The 19,699-nt window shown below is 39.3% G+C and overlaps 1 protein-coding gene across 1 annotated transcript in view; it reads right to left on the bottom strand.

Moving 5' to 3' along the window:
- LOC113405311 (intraflagellar transport protein 74 homolog) overlaps positions 1-19,699 on the bottom strand; it is a 59,000-nt gene that overhangs the window by 499 nt on the left and 38,802 nt on the right. Inside the window, exons 14-19 of the mRNA XM_026646384.1 lie at positions 18,989-19,042; positions 16,141-16,238; positions 13,178-13,304; positions 7,959-8,122; positions 6,781-6,906; positions 2,684-2,744 (exon numbers count right to left, since the gene is read on the bottom strand). Of these exons, the coding sequence (XP_026502169.1) occupies positions 2,684-2,744; positions 6,781-6,906; positions 7,959-8,122; positions 13,178-13,304; positions 16,141-16,238; positions 18,989-19,042 (630 nt within the window). The remainder of the gene's footprint in view (positions 1-2,683; positions 2,745-6,780; positions 6,907-7,958; positions 8,123-13,177; positions 13,305-16,140; positions 16,239-18,988; positions 19,043-19,699) is intronic.

Here is a 19,699-nt window from a genome sequence, read left to right as displayed (position 1 = left end):
ATCTACACAGTGAGCGGCAGCAAGTCTCAGAGGCTAGGCCAACAGACTTGGGCTCATGCTATGGTGCTAAAAACAGCTGTGTAGATATTGCAGCTCAGGTTGAAGCTCAGGCTCTGAAGCCCATCTCCCTCCATCCTGGACATCTACATAGCTTTTTGAGCACTGTTTAGACAAATCCAAAATGTGCTGGAAAAGTTACTGATGTATCTTTTGTTCTCTATATGTATTGCTTCTGCAGGTCCACGTTGGGAGACCGTACTCACTGCCACATGGCGAATGAATCCGTTTCAAAGGAGTTACCTGTTGTGGGAGGGTGTGCATGTCCCCGCGTTCCAGCATTCTAGAACCAAGGATATAAAAGCCCCTATCCTGACAACTGTTCCTTCTCTTTCTGCCAGGCCAAGCAGACGTGAAACTCAACCCCTCTTTGTTTTGGGATCTGTGCTTGGACACTTGGTATACTGTCTGACTTAGAAGTAGTTTCTAGCGTAAGGTTATAGTTAGAGGTTTGGGTGGTTTTTTTTTTAAATTTTGTGTTTGGACTTTTCCTGATAGTTAGCTTCTTTCTTCCATGGCAGATGGTTAAAGATGTCAGGGTCTAAGATTTCTTGTCTTGACAAAATATCCCTGTGGAGGAAAGGATCCCAAACCCAATCATGTAATGCCAGGAGGCTCTTCTGGATCTTAGCCAAAGAAGTCCCAGGATCTGATCAGGGAATGACCAGTCATGTGGTGCTGGGAGGCTCTTCTGGGTCTAAGCCCACCAGCAGAAGTTCTCTCACCTGCCAGTACGGGAGGTCATAAGATCCTTTGCCCAGGAGCAGAGCAGACACTCCTCTATGAGTTTGGGGGTTTCTTGGTTATACCTGATTCTACTCCTAAGAATAACAGGAAGCACAGGGGCAAACAAAAATAGGACCCATTGCCACGTGGTAGGGTACTGAATCTCACAGTAGGCATCTGCAGAGGTAATAGATCTTGTATATGAAAGAGAATCAGATTTTATTTTAAACTAATCCTTCATCGAGTGTATTCAAGCACAGAAAGCAAGCACATGGTTCACTGAGGTATCATATTTTACTGCATGTCAGGTTTTAAAAAAATAATTGAGTTTAATGGTAATCACAATTTTTCTCCGCACAATAATTTGAAACTGATAGCAAGGACTTTTAAAAAAATAAAACACGACCATCAGTTTGTGGAATTCATTGCCCCCAAGTATAATTGTGATCAAGGAGGAGGATTTAAATAAAAGGACTAGACACTGAGCTGACTAAAGAGAACTATTACAATAGATAGGATAATTTTTTTTTAAATGGAATATAAACTTTCATGCAATGGGGCATAAGTCAACTACAAAGAACTGGTCTACTCTACAAAGTTAGGTTGACTTAAATTAACTATGTTGTTCAGGACTGTGAAAAATGTCATGCCTTGTGCAATGTAATTAAGCCAGCCTAAGTGTAGACACCATTAGGTCGACAGAAGAATTCTTTGTGGAGCTACTACCACCTCTCAGAGAGGTGAATTTACGACAACAATGGAAAACCCCCTTCCATCGCTGTAGTATTAAGTGTCTACAGTACAGTGCTACAGCAGCGCAGCCTCAGCTGTAGCATTTCTAGTGTAGACATGTCCTAACTGACATGGGTTAGGGAGGAATTTCTCCTGTGGGCAGGTTATTACATAATTGTCCATTACAGGTTTTCTCGTACTTTCTTCTGAAACATCTAGTATTGTCCACCATCTGAGACAGGACAATGGACTAGACCACTGGTCTGATCGGGTATTGAAGTTTCTATGTACCTACAATATTTTGAGCTGTAATGGTATAACAGTGATCTCACTGTGTCTCTAATTCTTCAGTGCTACTGTTTTTAGGTCATTTTGTAAGAAGGGAGTTTACTTTAGTAACTTTTTAGTCCCTGGATAATAAAATTAATATACGATTATGCACTATTCATATCTCTGCAATAACTAGGGACAGTAGTGCAAGTTAAGGACAAAATGTCAGCTCTCATTTAGAATGGCTATGCTTCTGTTAGTTTAAAAACCCATTTAAAACTATTTTATGGCAGTCCTTTGCAATGAATGTTCTTTGAACGTGTCATTACCACTAGCTTTTGGAAAGTTTTATCTCAATATGTGTGGGTCTAATTCTGCTGTCACATAAGCAACTCTCATTGCATTTAATGAGAAAAAACACCTGAAAGCAGTATTTGGCCCTTTGTGGGTTTTGTTTGCTGTATTTTACATCCTGTAAAATGTCATGCATAGTTATGGAGCTATGTACATTTAAAAAAATCATTGCCTTTGCTGGAAAGCTAAGTATAAGGATCGGCTGGCGTAAGAATAATCACTGAAGAAAACCAATGGGTGATAAACGCCAGAGCATAGGAGAAAGCATATGCAGTGTACAGCTGGTCTTTTAGTGATCAAATAAAAATACTGGAAGCTTGGAATACTATAAGGAGTCATTTAATGCTGGAGGTTGCCTAATGAGTTTCAGGTTTCATTGTATATAAAGGTCTATCCATCAAACAAACATTTGCAAGACCCTTTATCCCCCTTCTTCACCCTGCTGTAAAACTGTCCTGATTGACTTTGCTTTTGGGAGGAAAAGGCTTTCTCAGTCAATTACTATACTGTATTAATTGTCAGCATTTTTTTAAAAAAAGGATACATTCTTTCATCACAAAGTTATTTTGCTCGTGGTGCTGCCACTTCCTTTCCAAATTTGTAAGCTGAAAACACAAAAAGAAAATGTTAAGAACCGCCACAAATGAAAACAGACGCACAACCATTTATACGAATAAAGCCCCCCAACTTGTCTTATTGATACCTCACATTCTATCAAAACTGTAAGACCATGGTTACAACACAAGAAAACTAGAAGATAAACAATTGGGAAGGATTTTTCAAATATCCCATAATATATATGTATGTAAATGTAGCCCTCACATAGCTACTGCTCTGCTGTTTGCACAAAAATGAAAATACTGAATATAACTGGTATGGAACATGAAAAACTGGATGATTATTTGAGATTTCTGTCATCTCTGAACAATCATAACAGCATCACAGAAAAGATGAACATGGGAGGAAGATATAAATTCTTATCTTTTCATATCACTGAAAGATGATCTGTTTGCAAAATCACCACTGATACAATATATCCTGGCACTGTCTTGGACCCAACAGCAGTACAGAAAAAACTTCCTTATTTCCATAGCTGAATTTCCTGTCTGATGCCAGAAGCTGTGATAAGAGCAGAGCTGTAGTGAGAAGATTGTAAGACTGTGGGTTATATGTTGGCACTTCTTCAATTCTTTCAGCATCAACAGGAAGCTAATGTGGATATTATATTATATTTCTCACAATACATTTTATAATATTAAATTGTTTTTCTGATGCTACTATTCAAGGTTTTTTATTTCAAGGTATGTAGACCCCTTTAAAGGTATTTTTAAAAATAAAGGTTGAAAATCATCATTCTAAAACCAAATGTTAAAGGAAAGCCACCAATATTGATACGTTTGAGGATGAAAATCAGTTCTTAAGCTGAATGATTGAGAATAGATGCTGTGTTACAGCTTTCCCTACCCTGTACCAAAATTATCTTTATAATGAAAATCTGTCCATATACCCCCATCCTTTTTTTTTATCCCTAGTTCAAAGCAAACATGAATTCTGCTGTTTGTGTAAGTTATAAAACAAGATATTTGTGATCAATTACATACTACATCCACTATGGGTGCTGCCAAATGCAATATACATAGTAAAGGCAACTGAATTTGAAATATTGTATATAATATAATCTAATTATAATAGAGATTGAAGAAAATGATCAGCACTTTTTTATATAGCTTCTTGTATGATGCACTCTACATAGTAAAATACTTTTAAGGCCACCTTATCAAGGGTAAACTCTCAAATCATATAAAGCCTGTCTACATTTCCATATGATTGATATATAAAAAGGATGTACGCTGTACATCAATAGCTATGCAGACTGGCAAAATGGCTAATCAGTCATCTTGGGATCTTACTTTCCTTCAAGCTAAGTTCTTTTTAGAATATGATAATTACGTTGAAGGAGAAATTCTTATTTATGGAAGAGAACATACGCATTCTTATATACAATGCTGAAACAGAAGAGTTGCAGCTAATCAAAGTGAAGGGATGCTGTACAGTTACTGATGGCTGCACATTTTTATCCCAGTTAAACAGCTGTCTGAACCCTGACTGGCTGTCAGTGGGCAAATTACATAATCAATATGGACAAGATCTGATAGCCTTACTCAACAGCACCCAGGAGTAGTCCTATTAAAGTGGCTCAGTTTGAATACTGCCCAGTGCTCTGACTAGTTGGCAGACACTACACAGAGTTTGTAGATTTGCATAATCACTGGTTATTTCTACTTTATATATTCAACCATCTCTGTTCTGATTAGTTCATGTATTCAGAATTTAAATTGTTTCCCAACAATAAAGATGACACGTCAGCTTCTTACTCCCTGAAGCTGAAGTAGAAAAAAATCCAAAATTTACATGAAAGTGGAAAAAAAAAAAAAACCAACAACCCCAAAACACAATAAGAATGTGGCTGGAAGAGAAATCAGTTCCCATCCTCTCTCTGTCTTTCTCTCTTTTTCTTAAAGCCAATCTGTTTTCCTCCTTCCTCCCATCTCTACAGTCGGTAAAGCTCTTGTTGCCAAAATGATAGTAATCTATTTGTATATAATATGTATATTGGAAGACTGCAAGGTGGTGGAGAGTTTAAAAGCCTCTTCCCTCCTGATTCACTTTTGAAACACAGTGTAAATAAAAATGTATATGAAAGTTATTGTGGGGGAAAGAAGCCTTGCTGGCCTGTAGGAAGGGGAATGAAAAGCAAAAAGAGAAAGAAAAGTGTTAGGGGAGGAGGGGAAGGAAGGGCTTATAAACTGCATTTAAAAGCAAAAAATTACCTTTTGCCAGTTTGGTTTCTGTAGTTTCTCCACTTTCATTTAAAAAACAATGTTTCATAAAAAAAATTCTGAATGGTTATGCTGATGATTGTTTAAAAGGTCCTTCTGAACATAGTAATAACCTTATTCTATTCTCAACATTTGAGCTCATTCAGCCTAGGATACAGCTATTAAATGGGAACGACCCTCTAGTGATAATGTTATGCCTGTTTATTAGGCTTTAAATCAACTAGATAGCTACAGATACAATATTGCACTGAAATACAGGTCAGAAGAATCACAGGACTTTAAATAAACTAACATTGTATGTCTCTATTCTTCAGATTCCTCTGAAAAGGCAGGTCAAGCCAAATAATACAAGAACACACTCCAAAAAGAAAAAGATGAGAAAATTTAAGAAATGCAAACTATTCTAATGCACTACTTTTTTTGTGTTTATAATCCTGGGTTCAAATTTGGTTTAATTACAATATTTTTAATCCTAAAATCTTTAATTGGGCAAGACTATAATCTGAGTAAGAACCATAGGATTTGACCCAATATTTGTGCCAAATAAAAATTTCTCTTTGGAATGCAGGTGGAGAGGAATTTAGATCATTCTGCCGTATCTGTGTTGGCTCTACAATGCTCACAGAAGAAAAAAGAAATAACAAATTGTGAGTCTGACTACAGGTGAGGAGAACATCTATTGAGTAAAAAGGTCCTTTTTTTTTTTTAACATAATTATGTTTCTGATTATCAGCACATTTTAAATGTTGCCAACATACAACACATAGCAAACATGTTCTCTGCCCCAAGAGCTTACATTCTAATTAGGCAGCCCACACAGTACAAATACATAAATGCAAAAGATGACTGGATGACGGTCTAGACTGTCCAAAGTACAGTTGTATTATAGTATGAAGTACATGCTTCTTTCTCTGGTGGTTTATCAATGAAAGACTACACAGGAGTAGTTGGTCGTAAGAGGGATTTTACTAAAGAAAGGCATAAACTGGTGGAGTTTCAATTCAGGTCCAAACACAAGCTACGTACTCATTACAAAATCAAAAATTCATCCTTCCTGGAGTCTATTTTTATTAACTAAAAGATACTACATAAAACTGAGCCTTTGCCCTCTCCCTAGGCTTGAATGCTCCTAGGATACTTGCTCTCAGAAACAGCGTGTCCCATGATGTCTGATGGGGTTCATCCTTGGTACTGCTAAACAATTACAGTGTTTATCCTAGGATCCTAAAAACATTTCTTAAGTGTGATTTAGTGTTTTTGCCTTTGGAGTGCAATAAATTGTTCCAAAAGTTTGGTATTTTCTATACGCTAAATAGGGGACGATGCCCCTTATAAGAACTTTTATCGCCCCTCTCCAAATTGCTCAGTATTTTATAGGCTGGAGAAAACATATTGCCATGGCCTCTTTGCACCAGCCAGTCAGCCCTGAGAAAAGTCAAGCCTGACCCTGAGCTCCTGCAGCAGCACCAGCACGGCTGGAGAGGAAAAATGAGGACTTTGAACAAAACTAAAATGAGTATTTAACAAGGGACTTGCAAATTTTTGACATAAGACTGGTCTCAACAGTTGAAATCGTTGGCTTTCAATACATTGATCAGGGAAGGGGGGTTTGTTAACATTCAGTTGAACAAACTAGAGGATTTGGGCATGGAATTCCGATATACAGCTTTGAAAACTTACTCCAGAGTCTATGCATTCCTCTAAAAAACCCTAACTGATTCATTTAAATATAGTTTCATGTATTTGAGAAACACAAGACCTGGAATGAAACAATCGAAGAAACATCTATTTTGAACTATACCTGGGAATGTGTCTCATTTTCCTCAAGTTGTGTCTTTAGTGTTTCATACTCTGCGTTCAGTTGTTCCATTATTTTCTTGAAGGCATCTCTACGTTTTATCAACCTTTCTTTCTCCTCATGGAGTTTCTAGAGGAAGAAAAGCAAAATGGATCAAACTGGCCTTAAGGTACTGTGCTTCCATTAAACCTGCCAATTCCTTTGAATCTAAGAATTTCTAATATACTCATCACCACAGTGATCTCCTACTTTCCCACAGGAATCCATTCAAATTTACTATGGACTGGTGGTCCCAACTGTTCAATTGTTTTCAATTTAACTTTCCAAGAGCTACTTTCTTTTTCCACCCCCTAAACAAGAAGGTATACAGAAAGAATTCAGAACGTGTTCTACAAATATCACAAAAACGACACCAACACTTAGCATGAGAAGTTGCATTTAATACCTGTGCACAAGATGTAGCTGTTAAAATGCACACTTGGTGATGTGAAATGAGGCACAAGTGTCCACAGTCTCTTTCGTGTCATGATAGCATGCAATGAGACTGGACAGAGCCCTGACGCTCAGGAGACCTGGGCTCTAGGCTTGATTCTGCCAATGGCCTGTTCAGTGAGTTTGGACTAGTCACTTCAACTCTCTGTGCCACAATTTCCCCATCTGTAAATTGGGGATAACGATACTAACCTCTTTGGTAAAGCAATTGGAGATCTATTGATGAAAAGAGCTACATAAGAGCTAGGTGTTGTTATTGTTATTACTATGTCAAATATAATGGAGGTGAATTTGGTGTCATTTGCTTCAAGCCTTCAAACAAATTACTTCCCAACATTGTTTTGAAAACAAAGATATAAATCAGACTCTGTCTGAACATAGCATGACAAATACAGTCTCAGAATATTAATGGCTGAGCTCTGAACACAGGCAATGTTGTTGTTGTTATTTGTATTGTATTGAGCCTCAGGCATGACCTAGGGTCCCATTGTGCTAGGTGCCGTACAAACACGGAACAGAAAGGTGTTCTCTGCCCAAAGAACTTATAATGTAAGTATTATATGGAGATATACCTATCTCATAGAACTGGAAGGGACATTGAAAGGTCATCAAGTCCAGTCCCCTGCCTTCACAGCAGGACCAAGTACTGTCCCTATCTAGGTAGTGCTAACAGATACTGCTGTTATTACCCTTTTCTTCTCTTCTCCTGATGCTTTCAGAGCTGGCAAATTATTGTACATCTTCAAGTCCTTTGTCATCTGTTCGATTTTTTCTTTGAGAGAAGCCTGTTCATCGACCATCTTACCCTCCAACAATTCCATTTTCTGCAGGTCCATTCGCAGTCTTTGACTATCTGGAACACAAGGAACAAATGTTATAAGCAACAGTAACTTTTCTTCATGATAGTATTAGCCAATGTTCAAAGATTTAACTCCCAATTTTCCACTACACAGTGCACCAGCCAAATCCTGCTTGCCTTATTCACATTGACACCCCTGGGACTATTCATGAGAATAAAGTAAGCAGGATTTGGCCCAACGTACAGTGCCATTTGTCAAAAGATATTATACAATTATTACAGACACTGAAGACTAGAGAGTCTAAGTCTAAGGAAACGCAGTGGTGATCTGAGATACTACAGGGTGGTAATTCCATTCTGCTTTTGTTAATATTTACTTCCTTGTCAATTTCAGGTTTTACTGTACCAGCACATTAGTACAAAATTTTGGTTGCAAACTATACAGGTGCCTATCTGTTTATTTTTAAACTGTTTCCATTCAATTTTTTAAATCATATAAATATTTCTGTTTTCATTTTTAAAAGAGTCTTGTTTTTATACTACTAAATTTAGGGTTAAATTTGCCCTGGACACTGGCTTTATAAATGAGGAACCATTCCAAAGCCTTAGATTAATAAGAATTGGTATATGTCACAACTGAAAAGATCATAATGCACTGGAATACTGTGTTCAGTTCTGATCACCACACCTCAAAAATGATAAAACAGAATTAGAGGGGATTCAAATGTGGATGATCAGAAGGATCAAAGCCATGGAAAAAGTCTTAAATGAAGAGAGATGTAAGGGACTGTTTACTTTAGAGAGGAGATGAATAAGAGAGGACATGACAATGGTATACAAAATAATGAATGGTGTAGAGAAGGTAGATTGGGAACTTGCTTAATCACATACTTAGCACTAAATGCTATAAATGATGATAAAAAACCTTTAAAATGTGAACTGCTTACAATAATTAGATGAAAATATCTGTAGAAGTAGTTTTGCATTTTCTCAAAATTGAAATGCATATGTAAGATTTTTTGCTTTTAATTAAAAATAAAACAGATACAGGACCAACTAAAATTCATTTTTGGTGGATAAAAGTAATCAAAAAATCCTAAAAATGTTAGAAAAAGCTTCCTGTAATGCAATATCAGTATGCTGATAATGCTGGAGTAGACAGCTAAGGAATATTCCTATCCAAGCACACTTTCTAGAGAAAAAGGAAGAAGCTGTTTGGAGAAGGTAAAATTTATGCTCATATATATATAAAATATATATAAAAGAAACTAAAAACTTCTCTAGGGGAAAAGACAGGAAGAGGATGCAGCCCAGTTCCTTCTGATATGCCATTAAGTTGCAGAGTTTAGCAGGCAGTGTGTACACAGTAGCAAAGTCTGAGACCAAACTGCTTTGACCCAGGAAAATGTTTCTGGGAAACTATGCCATCAGCACATTTGTTTACTCTCTGTAGTTTCCTTTTTTGTTTTTTAAAAAAGGACTCTGCTGATGGCCTTTTATATCTTTGAGGTGGCAAGAAAATCTGGAAATCCACATTTTAATACCAATGGAAGAATTTTGCAGATTACTGTACTATAATTCAAGGTTTGGGAAGCACTCCAACTGGGGGGGAATTGTACAATCATTTTACTTTAAAAGAGCCCCTATTATGTTTATTATGGAACCTTTATTGTGGTTCCCAGTTCCAGGAATTTTCTTTATAAATAGTTTAAATTATCTGATTAAATTGTAGACTCTAAACTTTTTCAAGAAAGAAACTTTGTTTTCATACAATGTCCCTACAACATCTAGCACTGTTAGGGTATTACTGTAATGTAAAATAAAAATAGTAAATATGCTTAGTTAAAATGCTCATAAGAAAAATATATTTCATATCTTGCCCTATAGTGCAAGGGTTAATTTTTCAAAATAGACACCTATGTTGTGGCTGCAAAATATGTATTTGCAAATAAATTTGTTACAAAATATCCAGAGGCACATGGAAAACAAGCAATTAACATCATATTTTGTGCACAGCAATTACTTCTTTGCAGATACATATTTTGCAGTCACAACACAGAAGCCTATTTTGAAAACTGGTAGCAAGTACAGGCTGTGGTAGTCACCAAACAAAATGATTTATGATTATTGCAGCTTCCTTTCAGTAAGCAAACAAGGAAAACTTTGCTCAATCAGTAATGATACTGGCAAAGGTTTAGATTATGACAATAACAACACCATAAACAGCACAAATAAAGAATTAAATAGAGATCTCTATCACTAAACCACAAGAAAAAAAAATCTCTGCATTTAGAAAATATAGGCCTGATTCCCAAACTTTTACTCACATATCTAATGTGAATGCAGTCTTAACTTTATGCATATGAGTAGTCCCACTGATGTCAACAGGAATATTTTTGTGTTTTAAGTTAAGAATGTGCATGCCTGAGAATTTGATCTTGACGATTTACAAGGCAAGGTTGGGCCATCCACATTATAGCTGCCAGGAATCCTCTTTGGGATATGTCTACACAGCAGCTAGAGCAGGGATTGTGTAGGACTCATGAATGAAATTGTTTTTAATTGTTTACTTTATTAATGTAACTTCATAAGTAAAGTTTTATGAATGAAACAACATTCATTCATAAAACCTGTTACCCCAATAACTGGCTAATTAACAATTAAGATGCTTGTTAAGAGCCATAGCTGTTCAGTCAGCTGCCTTTGTAAGTTTCACTATCAATCCAATTCCTGCTTAAATCACTGAGACTTGCACTGTTTCAGTATTGTAACTTCTGTTCACCATTTATTACACTTGCCTACAGTGTAACTTCTGTTCACTGTTTACCATCCATTATAATTGTCTATATTGTAACTTGTGTTCACTGTTTGCCATATTGTAATTCAAACCCCATTTTACAACGCTTACTCCATTTTGTAAGGGCTTGCTGCAATCTTCATTTTCGCAAACCCTGCTGTAATCTTATTAGTTTAGTTTAGATGTGCGAATGAGGTATGTATGGATGATGGAATCAACCTCCAGCCCCAGCCTGTCCTGATTAAATAGAGTTCAAACACCAACGGCTGAAGATGCAGACAAGAGCCCTAACAAAGTAAGAAGAATCCACCCTAAAAAGAAAAGGTACAATAGAAGGAAGATTAAAGCCCGGTCCGAGGCTGAAAGTCATGTCTGCAATTGACGGGTTATCAATCTCCAAACCCAGAGGCGGCGTGACACAGCAAGACCTAGAGACTTTGAATCCAAACTAAAAGCCTATAAAAAAGGAAGGGTGAGAGGAGAGACTTTGGGTAACGTTCTGCTATCAACATCAAGGAGCATCGGTGCGCGCCCGACAGAGACCCGGCTCCTCCTCGTGCTCAGCTTTCCTGGCCAGTTAGCTGCCACGAGCTCCGATCCCAAGCTGTGAACTCAAACTACAATCAGGACCGGTAACTATCCAGCAGCTGCAGAACATTTTGGTGTGTGTGTGTGAGTGTATGTGTATAAGCATTAAGGTATTTGCTAATAGTTACAGATTAATAATAAATGTGGCATCTTTGTCTTGACCCCTAAAACGATCCTGTGTAAGTTTGTGGGACAACAATTGGCAGCCTTTGGCCCGCAGCCCGCCAGGGTAAGCCCCCTGGCGGGCTAGGCTGGTTTGTTTACCTGCCGCATCCGCAGGTTCAGCCGATTCGCTGCTCCAGGCCAATGGGGGTGGGGGCAGCAGCAGCCAGCACATCCCTCGGCCTGCGCCACGTCCCGCCGCCCCCATTGGCCTGGGACGGTGAACCGCAGCCAGTGGGAGCCACGATCGGCCGAACCTGCGGATGTGGCAGGTAAACAAACCGGCCCGGCCTGCCAGGGTGCTTACCCTGGCGGGCCCCGGGCCAGAGGTTGCCGATCCCTGAGCTAGAGCCTGAGCCCCGCGAGTCCATGGGGCTGCTTCATTGCTGTGTAGACTTTTGTGCTTGGGCTGCAGCCTGGGCTCTAGGACCCTTGCAGGGTATGAGGGTCCCAGAGCTCAGGTTCCAGCCCAAGCCTGAAGTCTACACAGCAATGAAACATCCCCATGAGCCCGAGTCGGCTAGCACAGGCCAGCCGCAGGTTTTTCTTTGCTGCATAGACATACCCTTAGAAAAGCACTAACAAAACGTAAGTATAAGCAACATTATGGGGTCCATTTTCAAACTGATACATGGTTATTCCACTGCATGGCTCTCTACTACTTTCTATTAAATGTTATTTTAAAATTTATGAAGAGCCTAGAGTTTGAGTCAGTTGCTAATAAATCAAAATAAATAAATAAAGCAAACGCCTACTAATGCAATGGGAAGTGCAATACACAATATTAAAATGCACTCTTAATATGTCCTAAACCAAGTAAGCAAGAAAATCAGTTATTGCTAATAGTCCGAGAAATAGTCTTCTTATGATGAATTATAAATCATTTGTGTTAGCACTAATAGGAGTTATATAAAGGCACCAAAAGAAGATACATCCCTCAGTATTTGCATTGCCTCACACCCTAGCTCAGGGGTGGGCAAACTTTTTGGCCCGAGGGCCACGACGGGTTCGGGGTGCGGGCTCTGGCCTGGTGCCGCTTCCCTGGAGCAGCTCCAGGGTGGCAGCGGCGCACACCAGGGCCCGGGCAGGCTCCCTGCCTGCCCTAGCCCCGCGCCGCTCTGGCACCACGTCCCTGCGGTCTCTGGAGGATGGGGGGCAGAGGGCTCCACGCGCTGCACTCCCCTGCGGGTACCTCCTCTGAAGCTTCCATTGGCCGTGGTTCCCCGCTCCCAGCCAATGGGAGCTGCGGGGGGAGGTATCCACAGGCAAGGGCAGCGCACGGAGCCCTCTGTCCCTCCTTCCCCAGGGGCCGCAGGGACGTGGTGCCGGCCGCTTCCAGCAGCGGCGCGGGGCCCGTGGCGCCACAGGGGTGGCAATCCAATGGGCCAGATCCAAAGCCCTGACGGGCCGTAGTTTGCCCACCTCTGCCCTAGCTACAGTGTTTTAGCATACATGGTATGCAAGATCACCAACCCTGTACTCTGTCGTGTATTCTATGACTCTCATGTTATTTTATTTTTAAAAAGGAAGGAATTTGCAAATTCATACATTATATGCCTCACCTGTACTCAAATTTTTAGCGGTGCTCTGTGATTTTTGCATTTCATTTGATTTGAAAGTGAGGTCTTCCTGCATGATCTTCAGCTCTTGATTGGTAACAGAGGAGATTTGTTTCATACGATTGACATTCTGTTCATTTACAGAAATAAGAACAGTAAATTAGAACATCTGATATCTTTGCAGCTATGAGTGTTCACTGGAAAGCAAGAAAAAAGCTCTGCTAATACATCACTTATGACTTAACTCTTTTACAACACTCTTGGACAAAATATTTTTAAATAGTTTGAGACCATTTAAATATAATGATTTTCTATTTCAGGTCTGCCAGCCTGAACTGTGTCCCTTTTATAACTGATGTATTGATATACCATTGAGGATGAAGTAGGGATGTTTAAATGACATTGCCTTAGATATTATTTCACTTGTGGTAGAGTCACTGTACTATAAAGTAAAGCCCTACTTCATTTGTGATATTGCAGAAATTGTGGATCATGCAATACTAGGCTTCCCCCACAATTTTGATTTTAATTAGCTTACTTTGTGCAGTCCACAGTTTTACATACATTCTGAGTATGCAATTAGTACCGCACTAACATTCAATGCCTGTAAAATGTAAAAGGCTAAAATGACTTAACTCGATTTCTACAGTAGTTGTGTTAGGACTTTTAGCCTTCTGAATTTTATATTGTACCGGTCACTTTTTTTTAAGGGAATGTAATATAGTTGCAGCAAAATGTCTGGTTATCAAAAAAATTAGCAGGCATAACATAATATTGTTCCAGCAAATTTTTCTTAAACAAATACCTTTACTCTGCTTTTCCAAATTATGGCTATTAATAAAGGTCAATTATTACTTTTCTGCTATTTTCCAGCCACAATTATTTGACAATCATCCCGTGATTCAGGTAGGGTCTTAACTATGTGGGGGGAAAATGGTCAGGGCCTAAACTTTGGTTAAGCAGTCTGTATAGTATGGCCTGAACGCAGAAAAGGGGGGGGGGGGGGGGGGGAAAAAAAAGAGGGAAAAAAAAGCATGAAAGCAGAACTAACTGTAGAAACTATAAAAGCAGAACTAACCATTTGCAATAACTTATGATTGATAGCTGCCAGGTGACAGAGCAAGAAACTGCAAAGGGCAAAAGTAAGGTAAAACAGAAAAGGCTTGCTTTGCTTTATTCCTTATATGGATGTAAAATTTTAAGGAAGCATATGTAATTTTTGTGGTTTTATCCTATATAAGCTCTCGCATTTTATCTGTCGGGGGGGTTCGGCTGCCTTGGCTGACTCCCCCATGCATGCATGTTTGATTGATCAATAAAGGAGCCTCAGGCTGTCTGATCAAAATCAACCGTGTGGTCAATTTTCCACAACAACTACAAGGAAAATTTAATTCCCCTGTGTCATGGGACTTGCAGCACATCAACTCTTAAGCAACCTTCCTAGTAAAATAATTTGAAGTCATGGGGCATCATGTTGAAGAACAGTATCAAGGAGCTGGTAAAACACTATTTATTCAAAATAATAATACTTGGCTAAAAGATGCCTATGACAATCCTCTACAAATAGTTCAAAGGAATCAAAATCAAAGAAATGGAAGAGTTGTTTTGGGGAGAATTGGAAAAAAATATAGTATGATATTGATAGTGGGAAAATTCTAGCTGGACACCAGGAGCATATATAATTTAGAAACTATACAGAAGGGAACTCCAGAAATACTTTTAATAGGTTAGGTAGAAGAAATTTCCTAAAAATAACATAAATTGGAATATGGAAAATAATCTAAGGGACATGACTGAATCCTCCCCTTCATTTATGATGTTCAGACTTGGTCTGGATCAGGGATGGGCAAACTACGGCCCGAGGGCTGCATCCGGCCCTGCAGATGTTTTAATCCGGCCCCCAAGCTCCCGCCGGGGAGTGGGGTCTGGGGCTTGCCCTGCTCCCACGCTGCAGCCAGGGAGCGGGGTCAGGGGCTTGCCCTGCTCCGCACGGGTCCCGGAAGCAGCGGCATGTCCCCCCTCCGGCTCCTACACGTAGGGGCAGCCAGGGGGCTCTGCAAGCTGCCCCCGCAGCTCCCATTGGCCAGGAACTGCGACCAATGGGAGCTGTGGGGGCGGCGACTGCGGACAGGGCAGCGTGCAGAGCCATCTGGCCACGCCTCTGCAAAAGGAGCTGAAGGGGGGACATGCCGCTGCTTCTGGGAGCTGCTTGAAGTAAGTGCCACCCGGAGCCTGCACTCCTGACCCCGTCCCGTGCCCCAGCCCCCTGCCCCAGCCCTGATCCCCCTCCCGCCCTCCGAACCCCTCAGTCCCAGCCCGGTGCACCCTCCTGCACCTCCAACCCCTCATCTCCAGCCCCACCCAGAGCCCGCACCCTCAGCTGGAGCCCTCACCTCTCCCTCTCCCGCACCCTAACCCCCTGCCCCAGCCTGGATCCCCCTCCCACACCCTGAACTCCTCATTTCTGGCCCCACCCCAGAGCCCACACCCCCAGCCAGAGCCCTCACCCCCTCCCGCACCCCAACCATCTATTTCGTGAGCATTCATGGCCCGCTATACAATTTCCATATCCAGATGTGGCCCTCAGGCCAAAAAGTTTGCCCACCCCTGGTCTAGATAAACTAGCAATCAATGAAATTTCTTAGTTTTAGTATTCTCGCAAGTTTCATATTGATGGATTATAGTAATGCTAAAAACTTTTCTTTTGTTCTGGTCACAAATATCATCTGATTTTATTAATTGTAAAATTTCCCTCAAAACAGTGACAGAGAATACAACAGTAATTAAATACATTTTACTTTTTTACAATAACACATGGTATCAGTTTATTGTTTGGAAGATAATTACACCAATAATTGGGCTGAATAGTATTTAATCACCATTGTTCTATTTAATCTCCTCAATGTCTTTTATGAGGCTCCCATTTATGACTGCCTAATTTATCAGAGACAGAGAAAGGCACTTACCCTACTTGAGTGCTCTAACAGTGCAACAATGTTGGCCTCTATCTGTGCCTTCCGTTCCAGTTCCTGGGTCTTCATCTCTTCAAAAGTCTCAAGAAAGTCTACGGATCAAAAAACAAGATAAGGGAGGATGCTGTTTACATTAACATTTTGGGTTCTCCAGTATGACTGTACTTACTCTGAATTCAACAGCAAATATAAAAAAACCTCACTGTAGTTTTACAAAATTGTATCTTATAACACCTAAGATTTGAATATACTTCAATTTAAATAAAATACTCTATCAAGTAATTTCATGCTTAATAAATGCTGGGGTCTGAGAAGCTTTGCAGTTTTATTTTTTTAATCTGTATTTTACTATTTACCATTTTGTTAAAACTTTAAAGACGGGAACAAGTGAGAAATAATCACATTTTTAAAATAAAATCAATTACAGCTTGCTTATTTAAGACATTTCTTTGCTGAGTTAAGTGGAAGCGATTTTCCCCCCAGTTTTCCAGTTCCATTTTTTTAGAATGATGCCATATCAATGCATGTTTTTGGCATTTTTGGTACTTATACAATTGTTCACTCAAGATGTATGCTTCTGGCTAACAGTCTATAAAATTAAAGAGGAACAACATAAGGATGACAACAGACAGGTGGAGACTGAGACAACACAAATAACTTTAGAGAGTCTCCATTTTACTATTTACCATCCATCTAAAACTATTTCTGCAAAGCAAACTCATTAGCTTTATATTCAACATATTACAAATCTAGCACTTAGACAATGCAGCGAAAGCTCACTAGAAAATCCTTAAGGAGAGGCAAAGAGAAAAGGCTTTTAGTACTCTAAGTCTCCTCAATTGCCATTTAACTCCCCTACAGATATTTCAGAACACAGGAGCAAAATTCTTTCTTGCCCACTGCTTAGACCATGTTGTGCCCCTCCTCAAGCCCCGTCTGTGCCTCTCTTATGCCTTTCCCATAAAATTTAATTTAATACGGAGACTGAGTCGGTCAGATAGACAAAGGAAACTTGAGGCAGAAGAGAGGAACAAAGAGGCATGCTTTTGTAGTAGAGGGAATCATTTTCCACTGTGATCCAGCCAGGATTTGGAGCTAAAGGATAGTGACTGCAGGGGTCAGCTAGACAGCCTTCATGTTTTGAAGGAGAAGCCATAAATTGCAGGAGGGGAACCCTTGACACCCTAGAGGACTCTGAAAAAATCCCAAAGAATGCTCAAGGGAGGTGAGGAAACTGAGGCAGGGAATGATGTATAGCTGTTTGATTGATTTTTGTGCTGTCTAAAGTAAAGAGTAATTATTTTGGATCCCTTTGCAAAGCCTATGTTCGTTTGCTTGAACTATCACTGGTCCCTGAAGAGGTAAAACATAGCCCAGAGTATCTGCAAGTTTGTAGCTCCGGGAAAGTGATAGCTGATAGTTTCATGGCCTAGGCAGCTGGACCGGGGGGCCTCAACCGTCAGAAGGGGGTGTTAGAAAGGGAATCTGAAACCTGCAAGTGTGCCTAGAAACCCAGAGACAGTGCCTGGACTCTGCTCAGACTCAGGAAAGCTTATAAGCATGTGTGTCCAAGCATGTTACATATCAGAGAAAAGAAGACTGAAGTATTACTTGCTAGATTTGGAGCCACAAATTTGTTTCCAAAGAAGATGTGTAAATGTCATTCAGGATATCAGACAGGAATCTCTTCTGCCCCACAAAATCCTCACAAATATTTTCTCTCCACAATTTTAGAAAGAGAGTTGAAACTTATAAAATATTGAGTTGTTCAAAGCAGAGGGAATGGGAAAATGGGACTTATGAAATAAACTTACCTTTAGAAAGAAACATTTTAAATGGGTTCCTAGAGATCATTACAACACAAAGATGTATACAGTAAAGCTTTTCCATACTAATTCTATAAAGGAACAAAGTCCAAGGCATCAATGGATGTCCATATATGTATGATATAAATATTTGACAATATTTTGACTCAAGTTGTGGATTTAGAGAATTATTACCCAAAACCTAACACTGATTCACAAGATGACCACTTTTTCAACCTAACAGACAGTGCTTTCTCCTAAAAGTTAAAAAATCTATTCTACTCTTCCTGTGTACCGCGTACCCTCGCTCTTCTCATTCTAAACGCTCCCTAAACAATTTTTTCTTTTGGCAAAGTCTATATATACTGATCTCACCAACAGTGCCTTCTTTCATGCAAACTGGTTTTCTACATAGCACATGTCTAAATCTGCTGGTAAGCTCTTGGAAGTTCCTGGTTTGGCTTTGTAAAGAGCCGTATATATTTATAATGCTCTATAAACATTCTAACAATAGGATACCTTTTAAAATATATTTTTGCCCTAAATGTTTTGCACCCTCACTCCGCCTCTGCTGAGGCTTCTATGTCATGAAACCGCATTGGAAAGTCAGAAAGCTTTAGTAGTACTCATCTTAGAAAAATAAGTAAAAATGTACTAAAGTTGTAGTTTCTGATTCTCAGAGCAACTTCAAAGTTTTGCTCTTATTCAGAACACCAGTGGGCACTCCATGACATTTTTATTTAACTTTCATTTTAGCATATTTTTAAAAATTCTTTTTTATTCTAGCTTTTACCTCGTAAAAACGTGTTCCTGAAATCTTAAATGCCAGATGATGAGCCAGGAAAAGTGCTCCAATCATCTGTAAATGTGCAGTATCAGTTACTTTGGGCTGAGGCATCTCTGAATCAGGTAACAGGGTCTTAAGACAAGTGGTCAGCAGGTCAACCGTTTTGGGGTTCAAATAAATTGTGCTTTGACAATCCAAAAAGCCTTGTGCTTTGGCAGTCCAGGAATCTAATCTGTATTAAACAACTTACTGTCCATGCTTTCCTCTCTCTTCTTCAGCTCCTTGTATTTCAGATTTTTCTCCCCTACAAGAGACGTAACATTGATTTAACTCCAAAACATCAACTGCTCCGAACTCTACATTGTGTTTTTTATAGGTCTTTTTTTATTAACTCAGTCCTGTAGCAGGCTTAGGTAGGCAAAACTTCAATTATCTAAAACGTGAATCCGGCATACTTAAGCACAAAAGGATTGGACTGTATGTTATTTACATGTCTCACTATAATCATTGTCAATCAACAGCAAATGATACACATTTCATAAAAAGGGAAGCAGCATAACAATACGTCATCAGTGTAATCTTCAGGGTTTTTTTTAAAATATACATAGTGGGATAGAGGTCACGTGCCTCAGAATTTGACAGTGCCCTAAATATTTTTTTTAAATTGTATTAGTTGGCAGATTTTTTTAAAATTAAGGGCAAGTACATTTTAGAATATTAGTCTGTTTCACTTTCTAGTGTTGGAAAAATCACATTTGTGCAATTGGGCCATGTCAACTGGCAAACTAAGTCATTCTGCAATTCTTTTTAAGATTTGGGAAGTGATGCCAGTTTCTCTAGCTTTCAGCAGTCAAGATTACTTTGTGATGTACTTTCTGGATATTAATAAGGTAGCAATCTTCAATTAAATAAGATAAAACAAAAAATCCCACATCATCTATATTGTCACGCATTAGGATGG

This window comes from Terrapene carolina, unplaced genomic scaffold (genome assembly GCF_002925995.2).
Source record: "Terrapene carolina triunguis isolate 2854851 unplaced genomic scaffold, T_m_triunguis-2.0 Scaffold35022, whole genome shotgun sequence".
In the NCBI taxonomy this organism is placed as follows: Eukaryota; Metazoa; Chordata; order Testudines; family Emydidae; genus Terrapene; species Terrapene triunguis.
The sequence above is the reverse complement of the archived record's forward strand: the minus strand, read 5'-3'. Positions and strand labels throughout refer to the sequence as shown.